At 38.0% G+C, this 23206-nt stretch overlaps 1 protein-coding gene across 3 annotated transcripts in view; it reads right to left on the bottom strand.

Annotated features, from left to right (window-relative positions):
- TPRG1 (tumor protein p63 regulated 1) overlaps positions 1 to 23206 on the bottom strand; it is a 214820-nt gene that overhangs the window by 62655 nt on the left and 128959 nt on the right. For all 3 annotated transcript variants that reach the window (XM_034999815.1, XM_034999814.1, XM_034999813.1), the window contains one exon: positions 15838 to 16014. In XM_034999815.1, coding sequence (XP_034855706.1) covers positions 15838 to 16014 — 177 coding nt within the window. The remainder of the gene's footprint in view (positions 1 to 15837; positions 16015 to 23206) is intronic.

Below are 23206 nucleotides of genomic sequence, written 5' to 3'. Positions count from 1 at the left end.
CATCTGCAGAAGCTGGAAAAAAAATGGATCAAACACCAACTTGGACCTTTCTTCTCTTCACCTGTTCCATCCTTCCCATGCGTCAGCAAAATAAATGCACAGATGTTCAGCTTCTGCCACCAAGGTTCAATTTTCCCAAAGCAAAGAACTGTCACTGGCCAGAGCATTTTTTGACTGCTGACAATAAAGAAGTTCTTATTTTCTAATCTCATGGAAGCAAAACTGGAAAGAATGTTACAAAATCTTGGTTAATCACTGGCCCAAGAGAGGGTGGAGACCCTAAAGATCACCTAATTTAACCCCTTTCATGTTACATGTGGGTAAATTAAGGCTCTGAGAGGGGAAATGAGTATCTTCCAAGGATACACAGCAAACTGAAGACAGAATAGGGATGGAGAATTCAGACTTTCCTTTTTTCCAGAAGCAGAGACTTCATATTGCATTTTTAAGGAGTCATACTCCTTTAACTAGGATAAATAAGAGCCATGCTCTGCCTGATTAGGGTGAATGAGCTAAAAAGAGCACACCCCCAACCCCAACCAGCCTCTCCGTGCTATACCCATGGCAATCACCTCCCAGTACCCTGCTGCTTCCATTTCTGAACCTAAAACACTTCCCAAGAACTCAAGCAAACTTCACAGTTCTCTTGGTTTGGAGCAAAATGCATTGTATCAAGATGCACATCTGATTTTAATCCTCCAAATCTGTTTCCATCATCACTGATAAAGCCTTGTGTTTATATAATACCTTCCCCCAAGAAGCCCAGGGTGATTTATGAACATTATCTCATTACATAATAAGTAATTATGCCAAGAGATAAGTGGGCAATTTTATTCATTTTGTACACTGAATTAGACCCATTTCCCAGCAGTCCAGAGACAGTCCTGCAGTTCAGAGTGAGGGCTTTCAAACTAGTTTTAACTGTGAACCGCCTCATTCTCTAGTGAATGCCAGCACAAATAACAGATAAAAGCAGAATTACTCTAACTCCTCCAAAATAACATCGCTCATCCACATCTAAACACAAAACTTCTCTCCATGTTGGTGTCCCTCAGGCCCTTCATAGCTAGTAGGTCATGCTGGACTGTTTACAGTTCTTCAGAGGTACCAGGTTCTCTCCTCCTTCACACATCTTCTTCTCTCTGCCTGGAGCACACTCTCCATAATCCTCTTCACTTTGTCAACTCCTCTCCATCCTTCCAATCCCAGCTCCAGAATCCCTTCCTCAGAGAAGCCTTCCCTGCTCTTCCCTCTCCAATGTTAAGTCCAAATCCTATAATAAATGCTCTGGCACCCTTCAGGTGATAGGCTGTCTCTCAGATGGCCTCCAAAAATGCCTACTTACTGATATGCATGTCCTTGTGTGACAGCCTCCCCTGCAGTGTAAGCTGGATTTGCCTACTTGCCTCCAGTGAGCAGAATGTGGCAGAGATAATCACATAATGGTAATAGATGTCCCTACAAGATTAGGTTACTTAAAGATGGTGGCTTCCATCTTGCTCAACCTCTCTTGCTCTCTCTCACTCTCTCCCTTGCTCCCTCTAAGGGAAGCAAGCAGCCATGCTGTCAGTGGCCTTAAGCAAAGGCTCACATGGCAGGAACTGATATCACTGGCCAACCACCAGGGAGGACCTGCACCTGCTGACATAAGTAAGCTTGAGAATCATCCTCCTCCATTGAGCCTTGAGATGCCATGGCCCAAGTGAGCTTGATTGAAGCATTGGAGAGATCCCGAATCAGAGGACCCAGCTAAGCCACACCCATATCCCTGACCCAGGAATAATAAATGTTTGTTATTTTACACTACTAAGTTCCAAGTTAAATCGTTACATGGCAATAGATAATTCAGACACGCCATACATCTGTCCTTCAGTGCATATCCCCGTTGTAATTTTAATCTTATTGCTATGATTATTTGATTACTGTCTGATAGGGCAGAAACCTTATCAATGGCATCACAGTACCCAGCACAGCAACTGGCAATGGCAAGTGCTCAATAAATGTCAGTTACGTGAATACTTTATCCAGACACCATGCCGTAGCCAGTCAGGCTCCCCAGGAAGAAAAAAAATGAAGAGTATCTTCCACTTGGAGGCTCATGGTTACCTTCTCCTACATCAGGAAAACCCAATCCAGTCACCGTGTGTCAGAGTCTACTTCAACTGGGTCTTCTCACACCCATGCCCTCCTTTTGCCACTCACTGGCCTAGTTCAGGTCTCTCCATCAGAGAATCTCGCCCCTAGCCAGCCCCCTTCTCCCATTTCTCCCTTCCAAACCATCTCTTACATGGCTGCCACTTTTATCTTCCTGAGCAGAATGTCAGTGGTTTCAGGCTCCTTGCCCGCCCCCCCAAAATTCATCCCTTTACATGTTAATATGACTAAAACCCAACGTCCTCATGTTATTATTCAAAACTATTCAGAAGCTTCCACCATACTTTCCCAACAGCCAGGACCCACCCCAATGGGAGACTTGGCATGATCTCACCAGCTGAGCATTCATCTACGTATGCCTAGACTGCACTGTTCCTCCCTATCTCTCTGCTCATCCTACAAAGACCTGCTCAGATTCTACCTCCTCCATTAGACCTCCCCATATCTCGTAGTAGAAATTCTTTCTCCCTCTCCTGTGTCCACGACACTGTTGCCTCTCCACTAAAGCATTAGACAAAGCCTGCTTAAAGCATGAGTGCCTATGTGTCTGCCTTGTTGTGAGCCTATGAACATCTTGGGGACAGAGTCCATGTCTCGTCACTTTGTCATGCTCAATGCCTGCCACCTGGCCAGGGCTCAGGAAACACTCACTGAATGTAATTGAATTACTACTTGGAAAGAACATACCTTTAGGGGTCCGCCTTCTATTTGCAACATGTTGCTGGGAGGACAGATTATTAAATCAGTGTTCTTATGTTTTGTTTTGTTTTTTAAAAGCAAAGACCACAAACCATCTCTGAAGCCAAGAAAAAGATGCGATCGGAGGAAATAAATCAGTACCTTTAATCCTCCACTGAGTTTGGAAAAACAACAAAATGCCAGCTTCCACCAGATCATTTCTTTTTAATTAAAAGTTAGCCAGATTCTTCTGGAGCACTCAATTTTCTGGTCAGGTCAACAAAAAGCAACCAATACCTTTCACCTCCCCCCATCCTCCGCCCCCACTCCTGGAGTTAGGCAACCCTTGGGGGCGGAATAGACTTCAGCTGTTTGCTCTGTGCTCATAATTAGATTGTCTAGACAGGAGATGTTGCTGGAGCAATAGGAAAATATTTTACAAGGTGTTCCGCAGAACCACACTTATAACAGTGATTAGAACGCACTGACAGACGCAGAGACAGCAGAATTGGCCTGGGCCACAAGCCGGTTTCACCCAGAGCAGAGCAGAGGCACTTTGAAGCTCTTGTCTGGGAAAAAGAGGCCCAATTAGAACTCTGGGGGCACAGAGCAGCTCACCGGCCTTTGGATCCAAGGGAGCTCTGCTGAGCTGATGGAGTCATGTCTGGGATGCCCTCCTGCCGCCCTGTGTGTGCTGACATTAAATCAACAGGGGGCGGTTCTAGCTCCTGCCTCCACCAGCATCTCTACAGACAAGATGAGTGGTGGTGACCTCCGCAGGAATTTTCCCAAGCCTCACTTCTGCAGCACCGCCTATCCCTTCTATTATGCCGAATGCAAATTTTAAACAGCACGGGGAGATCAGTGCGTGATGCCTACTCTTGCAGGAAGACATTTCTTGGCATGACCTTCCTGCTCAGCTTTTGTTGGCCTATCAACGTGACGGCAACAATATTTTCCAGCACAAAACCTCTTTAGAGACATTTCTCACAGGAGTAATTGATGAGGTAAAGTCATCTGGCCCTCTAAGATGAATGACTTTTGAAAACTCATTATACCAATAGAGCACCACAAAGGCACAGAATTTCAATATCAAAAACACACGCAAACCAAAAACAAAACAAAACAAAAACCCAAAACCCAAAACCAAAAAACTCATAGATTTTATCAATGAGGAAAATGAGACTCAGCAAATGGAGGAGACATATCGGGAAAGCTATCAGGACCCAGGTCTCTGAATCCTAAACAAGTATCTTCCCACCAAACCTACTAGAGAAGCAATAGGTTTGCTTCTACCATACCACATACCAGAGTGCTCACTCATACCAGATATTTTTCTGAGCATTTTAAATGTATTATCTCATTTAATTCTCAACACATATCAGTGAGATAGATACTATTACTCTCTTCAGTCTACAAATGAGGAGACTGAGGTACAAGCTGTATTGTACGTAGGTACAGGTACGTAGGTTGTTGTCCTATGTCCCTCGTAAGCAGATCTAGGATCAGTTCCCCGGGCAGCCTGACTTCAGAACCTGCTCTCTTAAGTTCTAGAGTACTCTAACCTCCCCATTACAAAGTTCAAACAGAGACCGAGACAAGGAAATGGGGCCCATTTATCCTCAAAAATGACAATGCATTTGAGGAGTAGTAGGCATCAGTCCTTGACAAAGGGGGGATTTGAAATCAGAGGACCTTAAGTTTCCAGCCCCACCACTGTCTATTTACATGATCACATACAAGTCACTTGACCGCTCAATGTCACACATGCCTCATCATCAGCTCTTGTGGGCATATTTTTTTTAAAAAATGAGAGAGTTAACAAGTTAGTATGGATTTCTGGAATCCTGTAAGCGACAACTTACTTTATTTTAGCAGCTTTCAATTTACAAAACACTCTCACATTCATCATTTAAATTGACAATGACCTATGAGTTAGGCCTGGTACGGATTTTTATTACTGACATTTTATAGATTAGAAATTGAAAGCCCAGGAGTTAAAGCACATTGTCCAAATTTGAACAGTAAGAAAATCGGTGTGGTTAAGATTAGTCATAACTTTAACCTATGGTTAATCTCACAGAAGCCTAGTCTTCTCTCTCCTCCACTTTTTTTTTTTTTTTAAGATTTACTTATTTATTTGAGAGAGAGAGGTAGGGGGTAGGAGCAGAGGGAGAGAGAGAGAGAGAATCTTCGAGCAGACTTCGGCACTGTGTGTGCGGAGCCCAACACAGGGCTCCATCTCATGACCCTGAGATCAGGACCTGAGCTGAAATCAAGAGTCAGACAGACACTTAACCTACTGAGCCACCCAGGTGCCCCTCTCCTCTACTTCTCTGAAAGGTTACAGACAGAACAGGGTCATGAAAATGGGTTTGTATTTAAAATCTGAAAATAAATCCGATTATGATAGAAATAAGGTGTAGGGCTCCCATCCCAGATAAGAAACAATAACAAACGCTATGTAGCAGCAACTAGCTGCCCTAGAGGATAAAACCAGGCCTTCTACCCTTTCCTGCTTTTGTCTCTGGTTCATGCTCTGATCCAAAGAGAACTGGCCTTCATCTCACAAATACCTGATCCACAGCCTCTAGTCGTCTCTTGCCATCGCTCTCTCCTTCACATGAAGCCAAAAGGCAAGCAGCAAATAAAACAAAACAACTTTGTTTTGTAAGCACCAGCATGTGGGATTCGCTGGCACAGATTCTGCTGAGTTCCAATAGTCCTCTTTGTGGCTTCTTAAGAGAAGCTGAGCTACATTAACAGGGGAGATTATCTTCACCCAGAGGGATGGAGAAAAGGAAAGGAGAAGAGACGGGATGAAAAACACAGAGGCAAGATCATAGAAAGAGGAGAGGGAAGGAAGGAAAGGAAGAGGGAAGGGAGAGAGAAAGAAGCAAATAAAATATTATTTATCCAAAAATAACACTGGACAGGGAGTTGGAAGAATTGATTTCGAAACACAGCTCTGATACTAAACAGCTGATGGTGCCCCAATCCCAGAACCTCTTTTGTCTTGTCTCATCTCTGGACTGTATTCACCCAGCCCTATTTATTCTTGGGGGTTGAAGGGCAAATGGCCCAGGAGAGGTAAAAGTGTTTGGAAAACAAGGTCAGCATTACCACCTACAGCTAGAGGAGGCTAATGTTAAATCACTGCATTTTCTTATGACAAGAGAATATTCTCTGCCTCTGTCCAAGCTTTCCTCTGGAATCGGCTTATTATTCAGCAGCTGATTTTCCCTTGCCTCTTCCTCCTTCTCTGCCTGCTGCTGCCTGACCTCTGACCTTATAATGGTGACTTAATGCCCAACCAAGGAGGGCCAACAATCAAATCAACCTACTTAGTTCCATGTTAACAAAAGCCTTTATCTGGGAGAAAAATCAGAACTTGTTAACAGCTGATATCTATGAGGCGTATTACAAAATGCTTTCAAGCTATCTCATTAGAACCTTACAATGAGACTATTAATGAAGCAGAATGATGATTAATGTCACCTTTTGAGAGATGAGGAAACAAAGTTAATAGCTGTAAAATCAGGGCTGAAACCCAGGACTCCACTCCTAATCCGGAAATCTACTATGGAGGTTTGCTAGAAAACTGAGCAGAACTTAGAACACCACCCCTTCGTCACACTGTGTTCCTACTTCCTGGGGCCCGGGAAAGCCCTTCAGATTTACCAACAGGCCAGCTGTTGGCACAGGCTTCCTCTCCCTAACCCCAGAATGCAAATCTGGAGAAAGCCACACAAGTTAATTAGGAGGGCTGGAATTACATCAACTCCCTGTGGTAATAATTGGGTGCCTCGTGGGAAATAAAATAAAATATGCCATAAAAAATGAAATTTGTCAGGTAAAACTAATGAAAGAAGGGAGATGAAAGATGAGAGAATGTGGGAATAGTATGAATATGCAGATTTCTTATCTTTCAAAATGGAGGTTCATTGTAAGCTATTTAAGATGACCCATCAAGTGGAAACATATTATTTAAATAACAACTGAAGTAACTAAAAATGATCAGTATAGGCATGTTTTTAAAAAAAATGAATGACGGAGAAGTACAAAAAGAAGATGAAAGAAATGATTTCTTACTTGTTAATGTAAATGGGTTTATATTAGGAAGTCACTAGATATTGGTCAAAAAGACTAGGATAAAAATACTGTGCTAAGTTACACTTATAGTCATCCATAGAAAAAGATAGACTATAAACCTTCTTGTTAAAAGAAAAACACACTCAGTGCACCTAGGTGGCTCATACAGTTAAGCATCCTGTTCTTGGTTTCAGTTCAGGTTATGATCCCAGGATCGGAAAATCGAGCCCTGTGACAGGCTCTGTCCTCAGCACAGTCTGCTTGGGATTCTTTCCTCTCTCTGTTTTTCTCCCTCTCTCCCCCTCCCCCTGCTCATGCACGGGCTCTCTCTCTCTCTCTCTAAAATAAATAAATAAAATCTTTAAAAAAAAGAAAAAAATATACTCAAGGAAAGCAAAGGAAATCTAGGAAATATGGTAATATATTTTAAAAATACAATAATACAAAAATCAAGAGGGGAGAATGAAGATTATCACTGTCATATCATTATATGTAAGTAGGTTCATCTTACCAATTTAAAGAAAAGACCCCTGGGTTGGATCACAAAGTAAAATTCAATTATATGCTGTATATAAGAACATCTGAAAACCAAAGAGACTCAGGTTTATAGTAAGAACTAGGTAAATATATATGAAAAAATGCAAAGAAAAACAACTTAAGGTTTACAATATTCACTAGACAAGAGCAAAAACAGTCAAGGCACTAAAGAAGATAGATAAACTTTATAAGGAAAAGATTATAATCTAAAATAAATATCAAATTTTGTAAGTGTTCCTATATCAAACAAGACAGTATCAATATTCATAATGTAAAGTCACAAAAGTAAGAAAAAAAACAACCATAGTAATTAAGGAAAATTTAATTCTCCTCTGTCTATCACAGATCAAGTAGCCAAAAAATACTAATAATTGATTAATTAATTAATAGGCAAAGACAGAGAAGACATATATAATAGCATAATGATATTGGATCTGAGTACCAGTTATCAAATTCTATACCCAGAAGCAGAGACTGCACATTCAAGTATTTATGAAATGTGGATAAAAGTTAACTATTTAAATGTAAAAATATTCAGTAAATCCAAAAGCACAGAAATAGAGAAAACATTCTCTAAAAACAATGTACAAAACTAGAAATTAATAATATATTTTAAAGGAGTAAAAACCTTCCAACTTCAAAAAAAAGTTACCTTAATCATATCCTTGAATCAAAGATAAAACAAACAAAAATAAAGGGGCATATGAAATATAAAAGAACATTATATCTGGTAAAGCATAATTAAAGAAAATTTAATATTCATAAAACTTATGTATCTAATATAAAACAACTCTAAACTTTAAGTGAAAAAGTTCCAAAATGGACAACAGAATATATACAAATAGAGCACTAGGAAATACAGATAAATATAAAAAACAATAAATGGGAAAATGAATTCTTCTATAGTGAACAAGTACACTCAAGAGGTGGTATTTTGATATCAACTATTAGTTACTCAAATCCCCACATAAGGAAAAAAGTATTACATATAAAATAATTTTTATTATTCTTTTAATCATGTTTTCTTACTTCTCTCAGCTCAATAAAAATTTAGAAACCTGAATAAAATGGAATGATTTTCTAGTAAAAAATAAATTAAAGAAACTAACTATAAAGAGAGAGAATGTCTAAACATGCCAATACGATAGTGAAAATTGAGAAAGTTGTAGTGCTATTCCTCCTTAAAAAGCACCAGGTCCTTCCATGTTCATAGGTGAAATATACCAATCAGCTTGGTAAAAGATAAATCCATTTCTTTATTTGGTAAAATCAAGAGAGGGGGGAAAGAAAAAAAACATTGTCTTTTAAAAATTATCTAATATTAATACCAAAATCTGCAAAGACAGACCAATAAATGATAACTAAATATCAATCAAATTTATGAATATTGATACCAAAAACACTTTCAAAATTTGCAATGAATATTCAATGGAACATTAAATTATAACATAATAATCCCAAGTGGATTTGTACCTTGAATGTACAAAAATGCTTCAGTATTAAGAAATGTGTGACATAACCCATGATATTAATTAGATCTAAGAAGAAAAATAAATAATATCTCCAAAGATGCTTTTTATAAAAGCATTCATAGAAATTCAATATCTAGGCATAGATGCCCAGCAGACTAGCTCTTCTAAAGATAACAACTAGAAATTCTGCACAAAATAGATAAAACAAACCTAAAGACCCAGACCCATCTTCCTTCCCATAAAAATTCTACCTATGGCTTTAGAGAGTAAATAAAGGAAATCTCCACAATGCCAGGAGGAATAAATTTGAAAGTAATCAGTATACGAAGAACCAACAAAATATGACCTATCCTTAAAAAGGACCATCAATGGAGGCAATCCATTGATGACCCATAAGCTTGAGATGACCCATAAGTTGGAACTATCAGGAAGAACTTTAAAGTAATTATTGTAATTACACTAAGTAAGATAAAGGAAAATATACCCATAAAGAAAAGAAAATACATGAAGTCTTTTAAGAGAAATAGAAAATATAAAAGAGGACTAAATCGATGTTTTATTTATTTTTTATTTTTTATTTTTTTTATTTATTTATTTGAGAGAGAGAGAATGAGAGACAGAGAGCATGAGAGGGAGGAAGGCCAGAGGGAGAAGCAGACTCCCTGCCGAGCAGGGAGCCCGATGCGGGACTCGATCCGGGGACTCCAGGATCATGACCTGAGCCGAAGGCAGTTGCCTAACCAACTGAGCCACCCAGGTGCCCCTAAATCGATGTTTTAAAACAAAAAGAACAATTGAAATAAAAAAAAATACTTGATAGACTTAATAGCAGAATGAAATGACAAAGGAAAATGTCAGTAAATGTGAAGTTGCATCAATAGAAATTGCCAATCTGAAAATGAGATAGAGAAGAGACTAGGAAAAAATAGAGACTCAGATACCTGTAGGATAATACCAAATTTCTGTTATACATATAATTGAAATATCAGGAAAAAAAAAAAAAAACCACAGAGAATGGGACAAAAAAAGTTTTAAAAAGTAATAACCCTAAATTTTCCAAATTTGTTGAAAGACACAAATTTTAAATGCAAGAAGCTCAGGGAATCCCAAACAAGATTAAACACACACACACACACATATTAGGCACATCACAGTCAAACTTCTAGAAACTAAAAATAAAAGTAACATGTGAAAGCAGCTAGAGACTACACAGAATAGCAATTCAAGTAGCTGTGAACTTCTCTTCTGAAATTACGGAGGCCAGAAAACAATGGAACAACTTGAGAGTGCTGAAAGAAAAGAAAATGTCAAGTCAGAATTCCCTAACTAAAGAAAATGTTCTTCAAGAATGAAGGCTAAATAAAAATATTTAAAATATATATATCACCAGTAGATTACGTACAAGGAATAGTAAAAATTAATTTTTCATATCAATGGATTATGGCATCAAAAAGAAATCTAAATCTTCTGGAACAAGTGAAGAATATCAGAAATGAAAATATCTATTTAAATACAAAATACAATTATATATCCTAATTTCTTTGAAATACATATAGCTTCTTTTTTAAAAAAACAATTTCATTTATTTATTTGAGAGGAGAGAGAGTGAGCACAAGTGGGGGGGGGCAGAGGGAGAGGTAGAAGCAGACCTGCCCCCACTGAGCAGGAAGCCTGATGTAGGGGCTCTATCCCAGGACCCTGAGATCATGACCTGAGCCAAAGCCAGACACTTAACCAACTGAGCCACCCATGTGCCCCGCATATAATTTCTTAAAGCAAAGTTTGTAACATTATTGTGTGGGTTTTAAAATGCACATAGAAGTAATATGCATGACAACTACACCATGAAGGTCAGTGAGGAGGGGGTGTAAATAAATACTGCTACATGCATATTGTACATGTGTATGTATGTAGGCAGGTATATATTTAATGTATATTATGATGTTTTGACATATTAAGGAAGCCTTTCTGTCTGGGGAGAGACTGCCCCTCTTGGGGCCAGCCAATTCTTAGAGATAGCAAAGGGCCCAACCCAGAGCACACCATTGATATGCATAAAAAACAACCCAGAACCATACCTCTTCTATCTGGTCCATAAACGCCACGAGGCAACATTCTTCTGCCTTAATCAATCCAGGGTCAGGTACTAAGAAACAGTGGATTACCCATATGGCTTAAAGTCCACCAAAATTATTAAAACTAGCCAATCCCCAAGTTGATTACCCGGTCATGCCTTGCCCTTCCTGGTCTAAGTTTTCTCATAACTCCTGCCCTTTCAGCCTCCTGACCAACACTGGTGACGTCCCCTGTGGCCCTATGTGGCATATGGTGACCCCCTATCGTGGACCTGTGATTATAATAAACTTCTTTCTTCTAAGCTGCTTTCTCATTTTCTCCTGTGGTCACACCAACTTTATTATACCATATCCAACATTTACATTCCTGGAACACTATGTTTACAAGGTTTCTGCTTGAAGTGTAGCCTTACAATATTACCTCTAAGTAGACTGTGAAAAATTAAATACCTATAATTCCTTCAGCAATGGTTCTCAATATGGAGTGATTTTGCCCATAGGGTACATTGGCAATGTCTGGGGACATTTTACGATTGTCATAACAGAAGCAGGGTACTACTGGCATCTAGTGGGTATAAGCCAGAGTTACTGTTAAACATCCTACAATGCACAGAACAGCTCCCCACACCAAAGAATTGCCCTGCCCAAAATGTAAGCCGTGCTGATGTTGAGAAACTCTGCCTAAAGCAACCACAAAATTATATAAAATGTTACAGCTAAAAAGCCAACAGAAATATTAAAATTCAATTAGGAAGATTTAAATAATTAAAAAGGTGGTTGAAAAGATGATACAGGAATAAAAACTAGGAAGGGGAAACGGAAAACAAATAATAGGTAGACTCAACTTCAATCAGATTAAATTATATAAAATGTAAAGGAACTAAACATTCCAATTAAAAGGCAGAGATTATCAGAGTGGGTTAAAAGCATGACTCAATTATGTGATCTCTGTAAGAAATGTCTTTTGAATACAAAGACGTGGACAGCAAATGGATTAAAAAAGATTTACTATGCAAAAAAATAAGTATTAAAATGATGGAGTGGATATAATAATATTAAATATAAAAATAAATTTCAACACAGAATGCTGCTAGAGATAGAGGAACAAACATTTCATAATGAAAAAAAGCTCAATTTTTCAGGAAGACATATTAATCATAAATGTATATGTACATAATAACAGACTCCCAAAATACATGAAGCAAAAAATAATAAAATTAAAGAGGCAAGAAGAAAACCCCATGATTATAGTAGATTTCAACATTCCTTTCTCAATAACCAATAAAAAGCTAGACAAAAATCAGTAAAAATACAGATAACCTAAACAATGCTGTCAAACATAACGGACTAATTGATATTTATAGAAAACTACATACAAAATTATTTTCCAATGAACATGATCATTCACAAAGATGTACTACCATTCAATCAGTAAAAGAAGTCTCAATATATTTATAAAGATTAAAATCAAGGCTGTATGTTCCCTAAATTAAAAATAAATAATATTAAAATCTTAAGAAAACTCAAAATATTTGGAAATTAGCCAGTACAACTTCTAAAGTATTCATGGTTCAAAGAAGAAATCACAAGAAAAATTAGAGACTACTTCTTGCTGAATGATAATAGAAGCACAACATATCAAAATCTGTGAGATCCAGTAAAGGCAGTCCTTAGAAGAAAATTTAGAGCTTTAAATATTCATATCAGAAAAGAAGAAAGGCCTAAAATTGATGCCCTTGGGTTTCAAATTAAGAAGTTAAAAAAAAAGAAAAAGAAAAGTAAACCAAAAGTAAGTAGGAGAATGGGAAAAAATAATAAATCAAAGAGCAGAAATCACAAAATAAAAATCAAATGATAGTGAAAATTAACAAAATGAAAAGCATGTTCTTGTAAACCAAAAATATTGACAGGTCCATTGACAGAAAAAGAGAAAACACAAAGCACCAAAATCAGGAAAGAAAAGGGATATCACTAAATATCTTATACACATCAATGGGGTAAAAATGGAATGTTACTGACAAATTTACACTTTCAAATACAACAATGTCAGTAAATGTAATGAATTCCTTGAAAAATAAAATTTACCAAAATTAATACAAAATCAAAGAATTATGAAATAACCCAATGTTTATAAAACATTGCAAATGTGAAATAATAGACCAATATCTCTCATGAACATAGACACAAAACTCCTTAATAAAATATTAGCACACTGAATCCAACAATGTGTAAAAAAAACAAAACATCATGACTAAATGTGTTTATCTTAACAATGCAAGGTTGATTTAATATTTGAGAATCCTAGTAAAAATAGGATTTTTTTTAATTAAGCAAGGTGAAGAAAAGTAAATATGCATAAATAAACATAAATTCTTTTTAAAAAATCTTAAAAAGAACAGAGGAGTAACTATCAGATATTAAAACATAATAAAATATTGTAATAATGGAAACCACTTTGTACTTTAATAAACAGATAAATGGAATGGTGATTCCAGAAATAAAGACAAATACACATGATAAAGGTTATATGATAAAGAGGAAAAGATGGAGTATTGAACAAATGCTGCTGAGAAATCTAACCTGCCATTTAGGTAAAAAATAAAGCTCGTTCCATATCTTTTTCCTCACTTAAGATAAATTCTAGATGAAATGCAAATTTAACTATTTAAAAAAATAAAATTATAAAAACACTGGAATAAAACTTGGAATATATTTTGTAATTTCAATGTGAAGAAAGTCTTCCACAAAAAGAAGTAAACTTAGAAAGTTGATTTGAAAGACTGATAAATTTGACAACCTAAAATTCAAAGAAAGCAAAAAAAAAAATAGCATTATAAATAAGAGCTATGACAAACTGAGAAAAATATTTGTAATATATAAGGCAGAAAAGAGGTCAAATTCTTTTACAGATAAAGAGCTCTTACAAATCAATAAGAAAAAATTCAATATCCTAATAGAAAAAACATGGGTCGTTGTCATAAATAGGCAGTTCACAGAAAAATAAATAAAATGGCTTTCTAACACAAGAAAAACACCCTCAGCTTCCTTTAACTTCTAGCGATGGGCATTAAAACAAAAATGAGATGTTTTTCTTTATCTCACTGGCAAAGCAAGAAAAGATTCATAATGTGTGATATTGGTGAAGATATGTGGAAGAGGATACTCGTATACTTTGTATAAAGTATAAATAATATAATACACTCTATAATACACTTTATAATAATATAGAGTGTAAATTGGTGTTACCTGTGTAGAAGGCAATTTGGCAACATCTATTAGTTAAAATTCACAAGATTTTTGACCTAGTAATTCCACTTACAGGAATTTACATTATAGATACATTTTTATATCTGTGCCAACTCCTATACACAAGAATAGTTATAGCAGCATTGTTTGTAATAGCAAAGGTAAAAATAAATATCCATTAATGAGGGGCTGGATAAATAGATTAGCTTTCAAATAAAATATTCTGCACTATTAAAAAAGACTGAGGTTGATCTATATGATTATATAATAAAATCTCCAAGGTATATCATTGGGTAAAATATCTTGAGGCAGAACAGTTTATGACATGTGTTCCCATTGGGTAAAATAATTTATGATAAATGTACACATGCAGATATATACTTACAAATATGTATAAATACACATAAATACATACAAAAACATTTGTGTTCTTGTATATTTGCACACTATTTCTTTAAAACAACAACAACAACAACATGTAATTATTGGCTATTACCTAGGGAGATAATGCTTGAGAACTGAGAGTCTAGGGTGAGAGAGAGATTTCCTGAAAATAAACATTTTAAGATGTTTAAAAATATATTTACAATTGCTTATATAATTGAAAAATCCACCAGTTCAAAAATTCAGCAAACTAAATCAATTTGTTGCATCTTACATCCATGAAAAGCAAATTAAAAAACAGATCTTTGATATGGTGTGTTTTTTGTAAGGAAACCAACCACTTGATTGAACTGTGCTTTTTTCAACATCTTGGAAAGGTTTTCCTGCTTTTACTATGTGCCAGGCCAAGGCCGGGTGTTCAACGATACAAAACTAAACAAACAAACAAAAAAAATGTACTTGCCCTCAAGGAGCTCACCATTCAATGGGAGAAGCTCACATTCAAAGGCTCTCCTTCTGGCTTAGATAAAAAATATTTAGGAAAGGCAGTTCCTTCCAAGACCATAACAAGAGCTTAGTTCAGCAACCCTTTTCTATAGATCTCATCAGGTATCTTGGTGAATGTCAACATCTCTGAGATAGTTGATGTCATCTCCACTAAGCTCCTAGGGAAGATCTCAAAGAGACTTCTTTTAAGAGCTATTAACCATCATAGATTCTGTCCACTCAGCTTTACAGAATAATTTCAATTTCCAAAAGCATTACACTTTTTTCCACCTCTACTCCTTTGGCTGTGCTGTTCCTTCAGCTTGGAATGTTAAACTTTTGTTCTCCTTCTTCGGCCAACTCCCACCCAATGTCAAATATAGGCTCAAATCCTTCTCCAGGAAAGCCTCTCTGATTCTCTGCCACACAAATTAGGTTGAGAATATTTCCTCCATGCACCCACAGCTCTTTCCACCTTACATTCAACTATTTATTTCTCATGTTCTCATATTAAAGTACAAATTTACTTAAAGTTGTATCCCTGGTGTCCAACATAGAGTAGAAACTCAATAATTGATGAATTCAACTGTAGAGCTTTACTTTTCTCCCTTGGGTTCACCCAGCTTACCATTCTAAACTGAACTTTGTGATTGATTCCCTACATGACATACCCCCACTGAACCACTTTTCCAAAGCTAAGGCATCATACTCACTTGTCCAGTGACATCCCAGGAAAGACAAACTTGCCCAGGCAGATTCGGTAGACAGAGCTCAGGGGAATCCATTGCAACTGCACACAGCTGAGCATGATAAAGTCATATTTACAAATTAAGAGAGACTTGTCCGTGACCAGCAAAATCCTCTCCTTCTCATTGTTCCAGTGGTCTATCCTGTAGGAATTATCACAGAAAATAAGAGTTGATGTCATGGTCTTTCCAAGTTAGAGATAATGGCACTCACTGAAACATCCCTACTAACACAGAAAACAGGGAGCTTTGATCACCTCAGAAGAGGGGTTGAGGAATACCTAATGCCATCCTCTCTCTCTCAGTCCAGTTCCATGACCAAGGGAGGAGGGAAGATGGAAGATTGCAGAAAATATATGATTCCAGAGATGAGTACCCATGAAGGGATCCATGAGGGGAATGACAAGTTTGTATCATGTTGGCAGCCACCTGATTCGTGTTCCTTCACATCTTCCCTGTTCACTAGAAAGCCTTCATCTTCCTCCAAGGACACCAAAACATCTATGCTTCTAACTCAATTCTTACCACACACTTGTCTTTTCTAATCCCCAAAGGGTATGTTACTGAGTGGAGATAAAATGGAGACTAACACAGGTGCACTGATCCCCAAGCCATCACTACATCTGTTCATCCTATCATATCCTTGAACAAGTGTAGTGGTGTTCTTATGAGCCAAGGACAAATTAGACACTAGATAAGTGTCTACTATATTGATTTGCTTTGGCCTTGAGACCCTTTCAGGGCATGCATGGAAAATTCTGACTCAACAGAATCTCCACCAGAGAAAACAAGAAGAAATCCAAACAGTGGTGTCTGGTTAGAAGGAAGTGCACACCCCGATGTTTATAGCAGCAATGTCCACAATAGCCAAACTGTGGAAAGAGCCAAGATGTCCATCGACATGAATGGATAAAGAAGAGGTGGTATATATTACAATGGAATATTATGCAGCCATCAAAAGGAATGAGATCTTGCCATTTGCAACGACGTGGATGGAACTGGAGGGTATTATGTTGAGCGAAATAAGTCAAACAGAGAAAGACATGTATCATATGACCTCACTGATATGAGGAATTCTTAATCTCAGGAAACAAACTGAGGGTTGCTGGAGTGGGGGGTGGGGTGGGAGGGATGGGGTGACTGAGTGATAGACACTGGGGAGGGTATGTGCTCTGGTAAGCACTGTGAATTGTGCAAGACTATTGAATCTCAGATCTGTACCTCTGAAACAAATAATGCAATATATGTTAAGAAAAAAAAAAAAGAAGAAGGTAGCAGGAGGGGAAGAATGAAGGGGGGGAAATCGGAGGGGTAGACGAACCATGAGAGATGATGGACTCTGAAAAACAAACTGAGGGTTCTAGAGGGGAGGGGGGTGGGAGGATGGGTTAGCCTGGTGATGGGTATTGAGGAGGGCACGTTCTGCATGGAGCACTGGGTGTTATGCACAAACAATGAATCGTGGAACACTACATCTAAAACTAATGATGTAATGTATGGGGATTAACATAAGAATAAATAAAAAAAAAAAAGAAGGAAGTGCACATGGTCTGTAAATCCTCTCACCCACAGCACTTTTGCTGTCTATCTACTATAGTCTTTAGGATATAGCACTCATGAGTTTTATTAGAATTATTTCAGTACACATTTTGTTTTCCCTAAAAGACTTGAAGAGGATGATCTGTGACTGATTCATACCTGAATCCTCACTACACAGAATCAATCTAATGTAAAGACAGAATGGGCATCCTATTCCCACCCATTCTCATAGAGTAACCACAGTGCTATTTTTAAAATACAAACAGAATGACATTTTATTATTTATTTTATTAAATAGCATCTCTTTGATCTTAGGAGAAAATCCGTTACCTATGGACTATAGCATTATCTCACAGCAGGCTAAGAACCTTAACTGTCCAAATCATAGTCAAATGCCTCATGCAAAGAGTATTTCTTCAGTTTCTGTATAAACTTGGCTCTCTATCATGCTCTCTCAAAGCATCCAAACCCATTGCTTTTTGTTAAGAAGGAATGATACGTAAAACATTTAGAAGTAAGTACCATGTGGACACTGACTGATCAGAATGGACACCATAGTACAGAGGGGAGGACAATGCCAGTCAGTATGAGCTCAGTATCTTGTATGTGTGTGTGTGTGTGTGTGTGTTTGCACGTGTGTATGTGTGTTCCATGAAGGCAGAGACTGTGTCCATTGGGCTACTCACTCTATCTGGTTCCTGTCAAATAGCCTACGCTAAATAAGTGTCTGTTGAGTGAATAAATGAGTGCTAATCAAAAATTTTGAAGGTTGTTGGGCTAGATGAGGGTGGGGGTGAAATCTTCCAGCTCTATAATTTACTAACTCTGTAAGATCGGATATTTGACCTGTCTTTGGCTCATATTCCTTATCTGTGAAATGGAGACAATACTAGCACTCATCTAAGTTTGGGGAGAGGATTAGGGGAAATGATTCTCAATCAGTGCTCTATAAATCAGCTATCATTATCAGTGGCAGGGACCTCAGTCACAAAGGAATTTTGGGTAACCCAGATATATGCCATCCCCTAGTATAGCATAACCTAAACACAGACAGGTAAGACAAGTCAGTAGTTAAATCAGTGCAAGGAACAGTAGACGTGTGAAAGAGAGAAAAAAGATAAAAGAGAAGAAAAGAGAGAAAAGCGGAAAAGGGAAAAACAAGAAGGCTGGGATCACTGATAGAGGCCCTATTGTATGGCGGCCATGAGGTGATATTAGTTCTACATGCCCCACAACCCTTTGAAGAAAGTCACATCTGAAGTCAGTCAACTATAATATGACAGTAGATAGTAGAATATGGTGTAGAGTCTGAGAGATCTGGTTTAAATCCTGGTTTGACTGTGTCCATCCACTCCAATAATACCGCCATACTCAACTCCTGATGCACAGAGAAAAGGAAGGAATTCTAGATAATCTGTTTAACACTCTCAGTCTTAGTCAGAAAGACACCGGGGACTCTGAAATGTCTTATCAGATATCTACATAAATTTCTCTAAATAGCTTGCATCTACTTAGCAGCAAGTTAAAAAGCTGCTGCCTAATAAACCAGACTTGGTTTTAGTCTAAAAAAACCACAGCTTTTGGTTGAATGGTTTTACTGAAAATGTCAGCACTCCATAATGAGATTTATTTTAAAAGGTAAAGGATTTGGGAAAAAAGAGAATTCTTTTTAGGAACACAGAGTGCTCTGCTGTGACACAGATTCTGCATAATTTACATGTCGGGAAAGTCTGAATTCAAGTAAACACACAGATTTATAAATAGTTTGGGGCCACATCTCTAGCTCCTGGGTGGTATATGTATTTATTTAGACTTCAATCACACCTTTTTCCCCAAATAACTCATGGAAAAAACATTGAATTTCATATTCCCAATATTAACATAATTGAAGTTGGGTTGGCAATAATATCCACAACAAATATAGGGATAGGAGTAACAGTAACATATTGTGGAGATTTACAAAGTCCTTGGATATTGATGGTCCTATTAATCCTCACAACAACCCTTTGGATTGGATGTTATTACCCTCATTTTAAAGACAAGGTAGAGAGACACAAAACCCAGCCATGGTATTGGCTTTTTTTCCCAATACCATCCACCTCCAAACAGAGCGTCCTTCAGTTGGTATGAGAATGTGATAAAACCCACTTCTGGAAGGAGCTGATGTGATGATATATACCACTCCTGGGACTGTGCTCTCTGGGAAATCTTTCCCCTGAGAAAACACCTATCACTGTCCCTTTCAAACCTTGTTCCTCCTCCAGTGTTCCCAATCTTGGAAAAGAAACCTCCTTCCAGTTATGCAAGCCAGAGACTTAGGAGGGAGTCATTCTGAACTCTCCCTTTTCCTCACCTCACCTGCCAGGTCCTAAACATTTGACTCCAAAAATATTTCTCAACACCACCCACTTATCTCCATCTTGACCTTCACCACGCCGATCCAGTCCTCCCTCATCTCCTGCTTAGACTATGTCAATCACCCTCTCACTAGGTTTGGACTACTAGTCACCAAGACCCATTTTACCTACATCTACTCTTGTTTCCTCCTAACCTCTCCACCATACTGCAATGAGGGGGACCTTTTGAAAAAAACAAATCTGGCCCCCACCTCTCCACTTTGGCTTCAAACATTTCAACAGTTCCCCAGAGCTCTTCTAAGAAATGACAAAAGTTCTTCACCTGGTCTAAGATGCTGTCCACAGTCAAGCCCTACCTACTTCTTCAACCTCATCCCAGGCCAAGACTCTTCACTCATTCTTCTTGATCTTTCAGTTTCTTGCATTTAACATGCCCACTCCTACTAAAGCAACTTTTCATATGCTGCTTCCTCCTGAGCTTCTTTACCTAACTGCTATAGTGCTGAGCTCAATTACTCCTTACTCAGGCAAGCTTTCCCAGACCTCTGTGACTACTTCTGTTCTTCCTAATGTACACTTACATAACACCACACATTTCTCCTTCATAGTATTTATCCCAGATGCAATTTTACAGTTATTTCTATGATGACCTAATTAGTGTCTGCCTCCTTTCCTATACTATAAATGCCACAATGACAGTCAGTTCTTCACATCGTGTCTCCAAGGTTGCATGTGTCCAAAAAGTATTTCTGAAATGAATTAGTAAAGAATGAACAATCCTTGTGCTGTGCAAGCCATATGCCTTGGCTCATGCTGTTTGGGAATCCTATCCTCACGTTTACACATTGAAATACTCCCCCATAAAATAGCACAGTTTCAAAAACTAATCAGTAACATTGGGAAAATGTTCATGCCTTAAAAGTCAGAAAGAGAGGATGCAAAATGTTACTTTCAGTATACTTCCAACTTTGTAACAACAAATCCATAGATCAAAATGGTAACAGTGATTATTTCTGAGTGCTGGGATTTCAAATGACTTCCATTTCTTTTCATGCTTTTATTAGCCAGTGTTTAATTTCTTTTGGCAATGAACATATTCTACTTTTATGATAAAGAGATCCTTTTTAAAAAAAAAAGTAATCTCACCTATCCTTCAAGTCCCCAGTTTAAATGCCATCTATTTCATGGAGACTCACCCTCACCAGTCTCCAGCCCACCCCCCACAAAGTAGATGTCGTCTTTCTTTGCATTAAATACACACAAGCTTTTTATCAGAGCCTCAGCTGTGGCTCAAGTCACAATCTGCTCTAGATTACAGTGATGTCTATCTCCAGAATATCCTCTTGTTGCCCCACATTTGATGAGAGACACCCTAGTGTAGAGAGGTGTTTTAGTCCTGTCTGTGTCCCCTCACTATGCCCAACATAGAGCCGAGAGAGATCATGGTCTTAGCAAGTGAGCAGAGCATGAAAAACTAAAACCATAAGATTCATCCTCTTAGTTGTGATACCCGGTGTCTCCTGACAGAGGATTTGTCGCATCCCCTGTTGCCACTGCTGTTCCTCAGCACTAGCGTCATTTCCCTATTTGATGAAGGGCCCAGACACCCCAGTATAAAAGGGAATCTAGGAATTCTGTGAGATTTGTGGTTTCCTGGGATGACAACAGTTTTGCCAGCAGAGGGCAACAGTGAACCAGCAATGACCGGCGACCGGTCAGAGCAAGTTTCCAGGGCTCACATCCAGTCACTCAAACCATCCAGACGCTTTCCCAGTGGCCACAGTCCTACCCCTAACAATACTTTCAGTTGCTCTTTTAAGTCTGTGTCACATTAATTTGTGGTTTTGAAATTATTTTCCTCCAAAAATGTTTTTTTCTAACATTATTCCACCATACTTATATACATGCACACGTGCATGCGCACGCACACACACCGACCCACCCCCCATCCAGTAGAAACAGCTTCCCTAATACTGAATAGAGTGACTATACCTGGTTAACAAATCCATCTTCCTTCGTGTGCCCCTCCAGCCTCTTAGCATAGCCCAGACCTTAAAAGAGGAAGACAGTTTCTTGGCTAGCCAGAAATCGGCAACCCAGGAGGAAAACACTGAATCATTCATTCCACACATATTCCCTGAGCACCCACTGGGTTCCAGGCCCTGAAGAGAATCCAATTTGGGTTTGCTCTTGAAACATAAACAGATGAAAAATGCATGGCATTGAAGCAAAGCAATCTCCCTCCCCCTGAGTTAAGTGAAGTCTTAAAAAACCTTTAGCTAAATAATCCACATTAAATTCTTTCAATCATTTGGTTATTCTTTCCTGGGGCCTCTCCAATTTGTTTAAAATAGGGGACCCTCCAAGTAAACACAGTATTCTAATAAAAACCCGATGCCCACAAACCTTCTTTGTTCTCAGATCCCCTGACCTGACTTCCTGTGGTTTGGTTTTCTCCCTACTACCCCACAGAGCCAGGCATATTCCAAGTTCTGAGGTGGCTACTGGGAATAGTGAGAAGAGTATTCTGCTCTTAAGGAATACACAATTCTCTAAGATGTGAGATGAAATCATGTAGAGAAGAGCTAATATGGCACCCAAAGGTGTGATGAGATTTTATAATTTTAACACAAGTCCACAGACTCAGGTCTCTAGATTCCCAGTCCACTGTTCACAGGGCTGAGGAAAAGGAACCCCAGGCATCTATCTATCTGTTCACAGGCCCTTGATGAATGTTCTTTGATCAACACTTCATTTCCTGCTGTTAGGTATAAGATCTCTGTGTTGAAAAAGCACAAGTTGAAAAACAGGAATGATTCTTTGGAAAGAACACATGGAAAAAGTTTTCAGGAGTATTAAGTTTTTTTTTTTTTTTAACACTTCCTTAATGTATACCCTTGTAGGATAGACAAAGTGTCCCCATAAAACATAGACAGGATGGACCTAGAAACATCCATTCATGTATCCACAAAGACTATTTTTTCCTGAATAAGTGAAAACAATGGCCATTTTTTCCCCTCAGAAAACAACAAGAGTTTTTGAGTTCTAAAAAATATAATAAAACTATAAACAATGAGCTTTACTTAGGAAACTATACATATATATATAATTTATATGTGTGTATGTGTATATGTATGTATATCCATATATATATATATATATACACATACATATATGACAATTCTGAGATCTGCATGCATATGAATAATTCTGCCATGCATTTATCTTAGGTAATAATCAAAAGCCTTCACTTACTGGGGGTCTTCTCTGGATCAGGTACTTTGCCAGATATTATACAAATATGACCTGTTTTAATCTTCATCAAACAGTCTGGATGAGTACAGGTGAGGAAGCAGAGACTCAGGGAGGTACAACAGACTGAATATTTATTTCCCCTCAAAATTCCAATGTGGAAGCCCTAACTTCCAAAATGATGGTAG

This window comes from Mirounga leonina, unplaced genomic scaffold (genome assembly GCF_011800145.1).
Source record: "Mirounga leonina isolate KUSES-001 unplaced genomic scaffold, KU_Mleo_1.0 Mir_115, whole genome shotgun sequence".
Classification (NCBI taxonomy): Eukaryota; Metazoa; Chordata; class Mammalia; order Carnivora; family Phocidae; genus Mirounga; species Mirounga leonina.
Note: the sequence above shows the minus strand (reverse complement) of the source record. Positions and strands in the feature narration are given on the sequence as shown.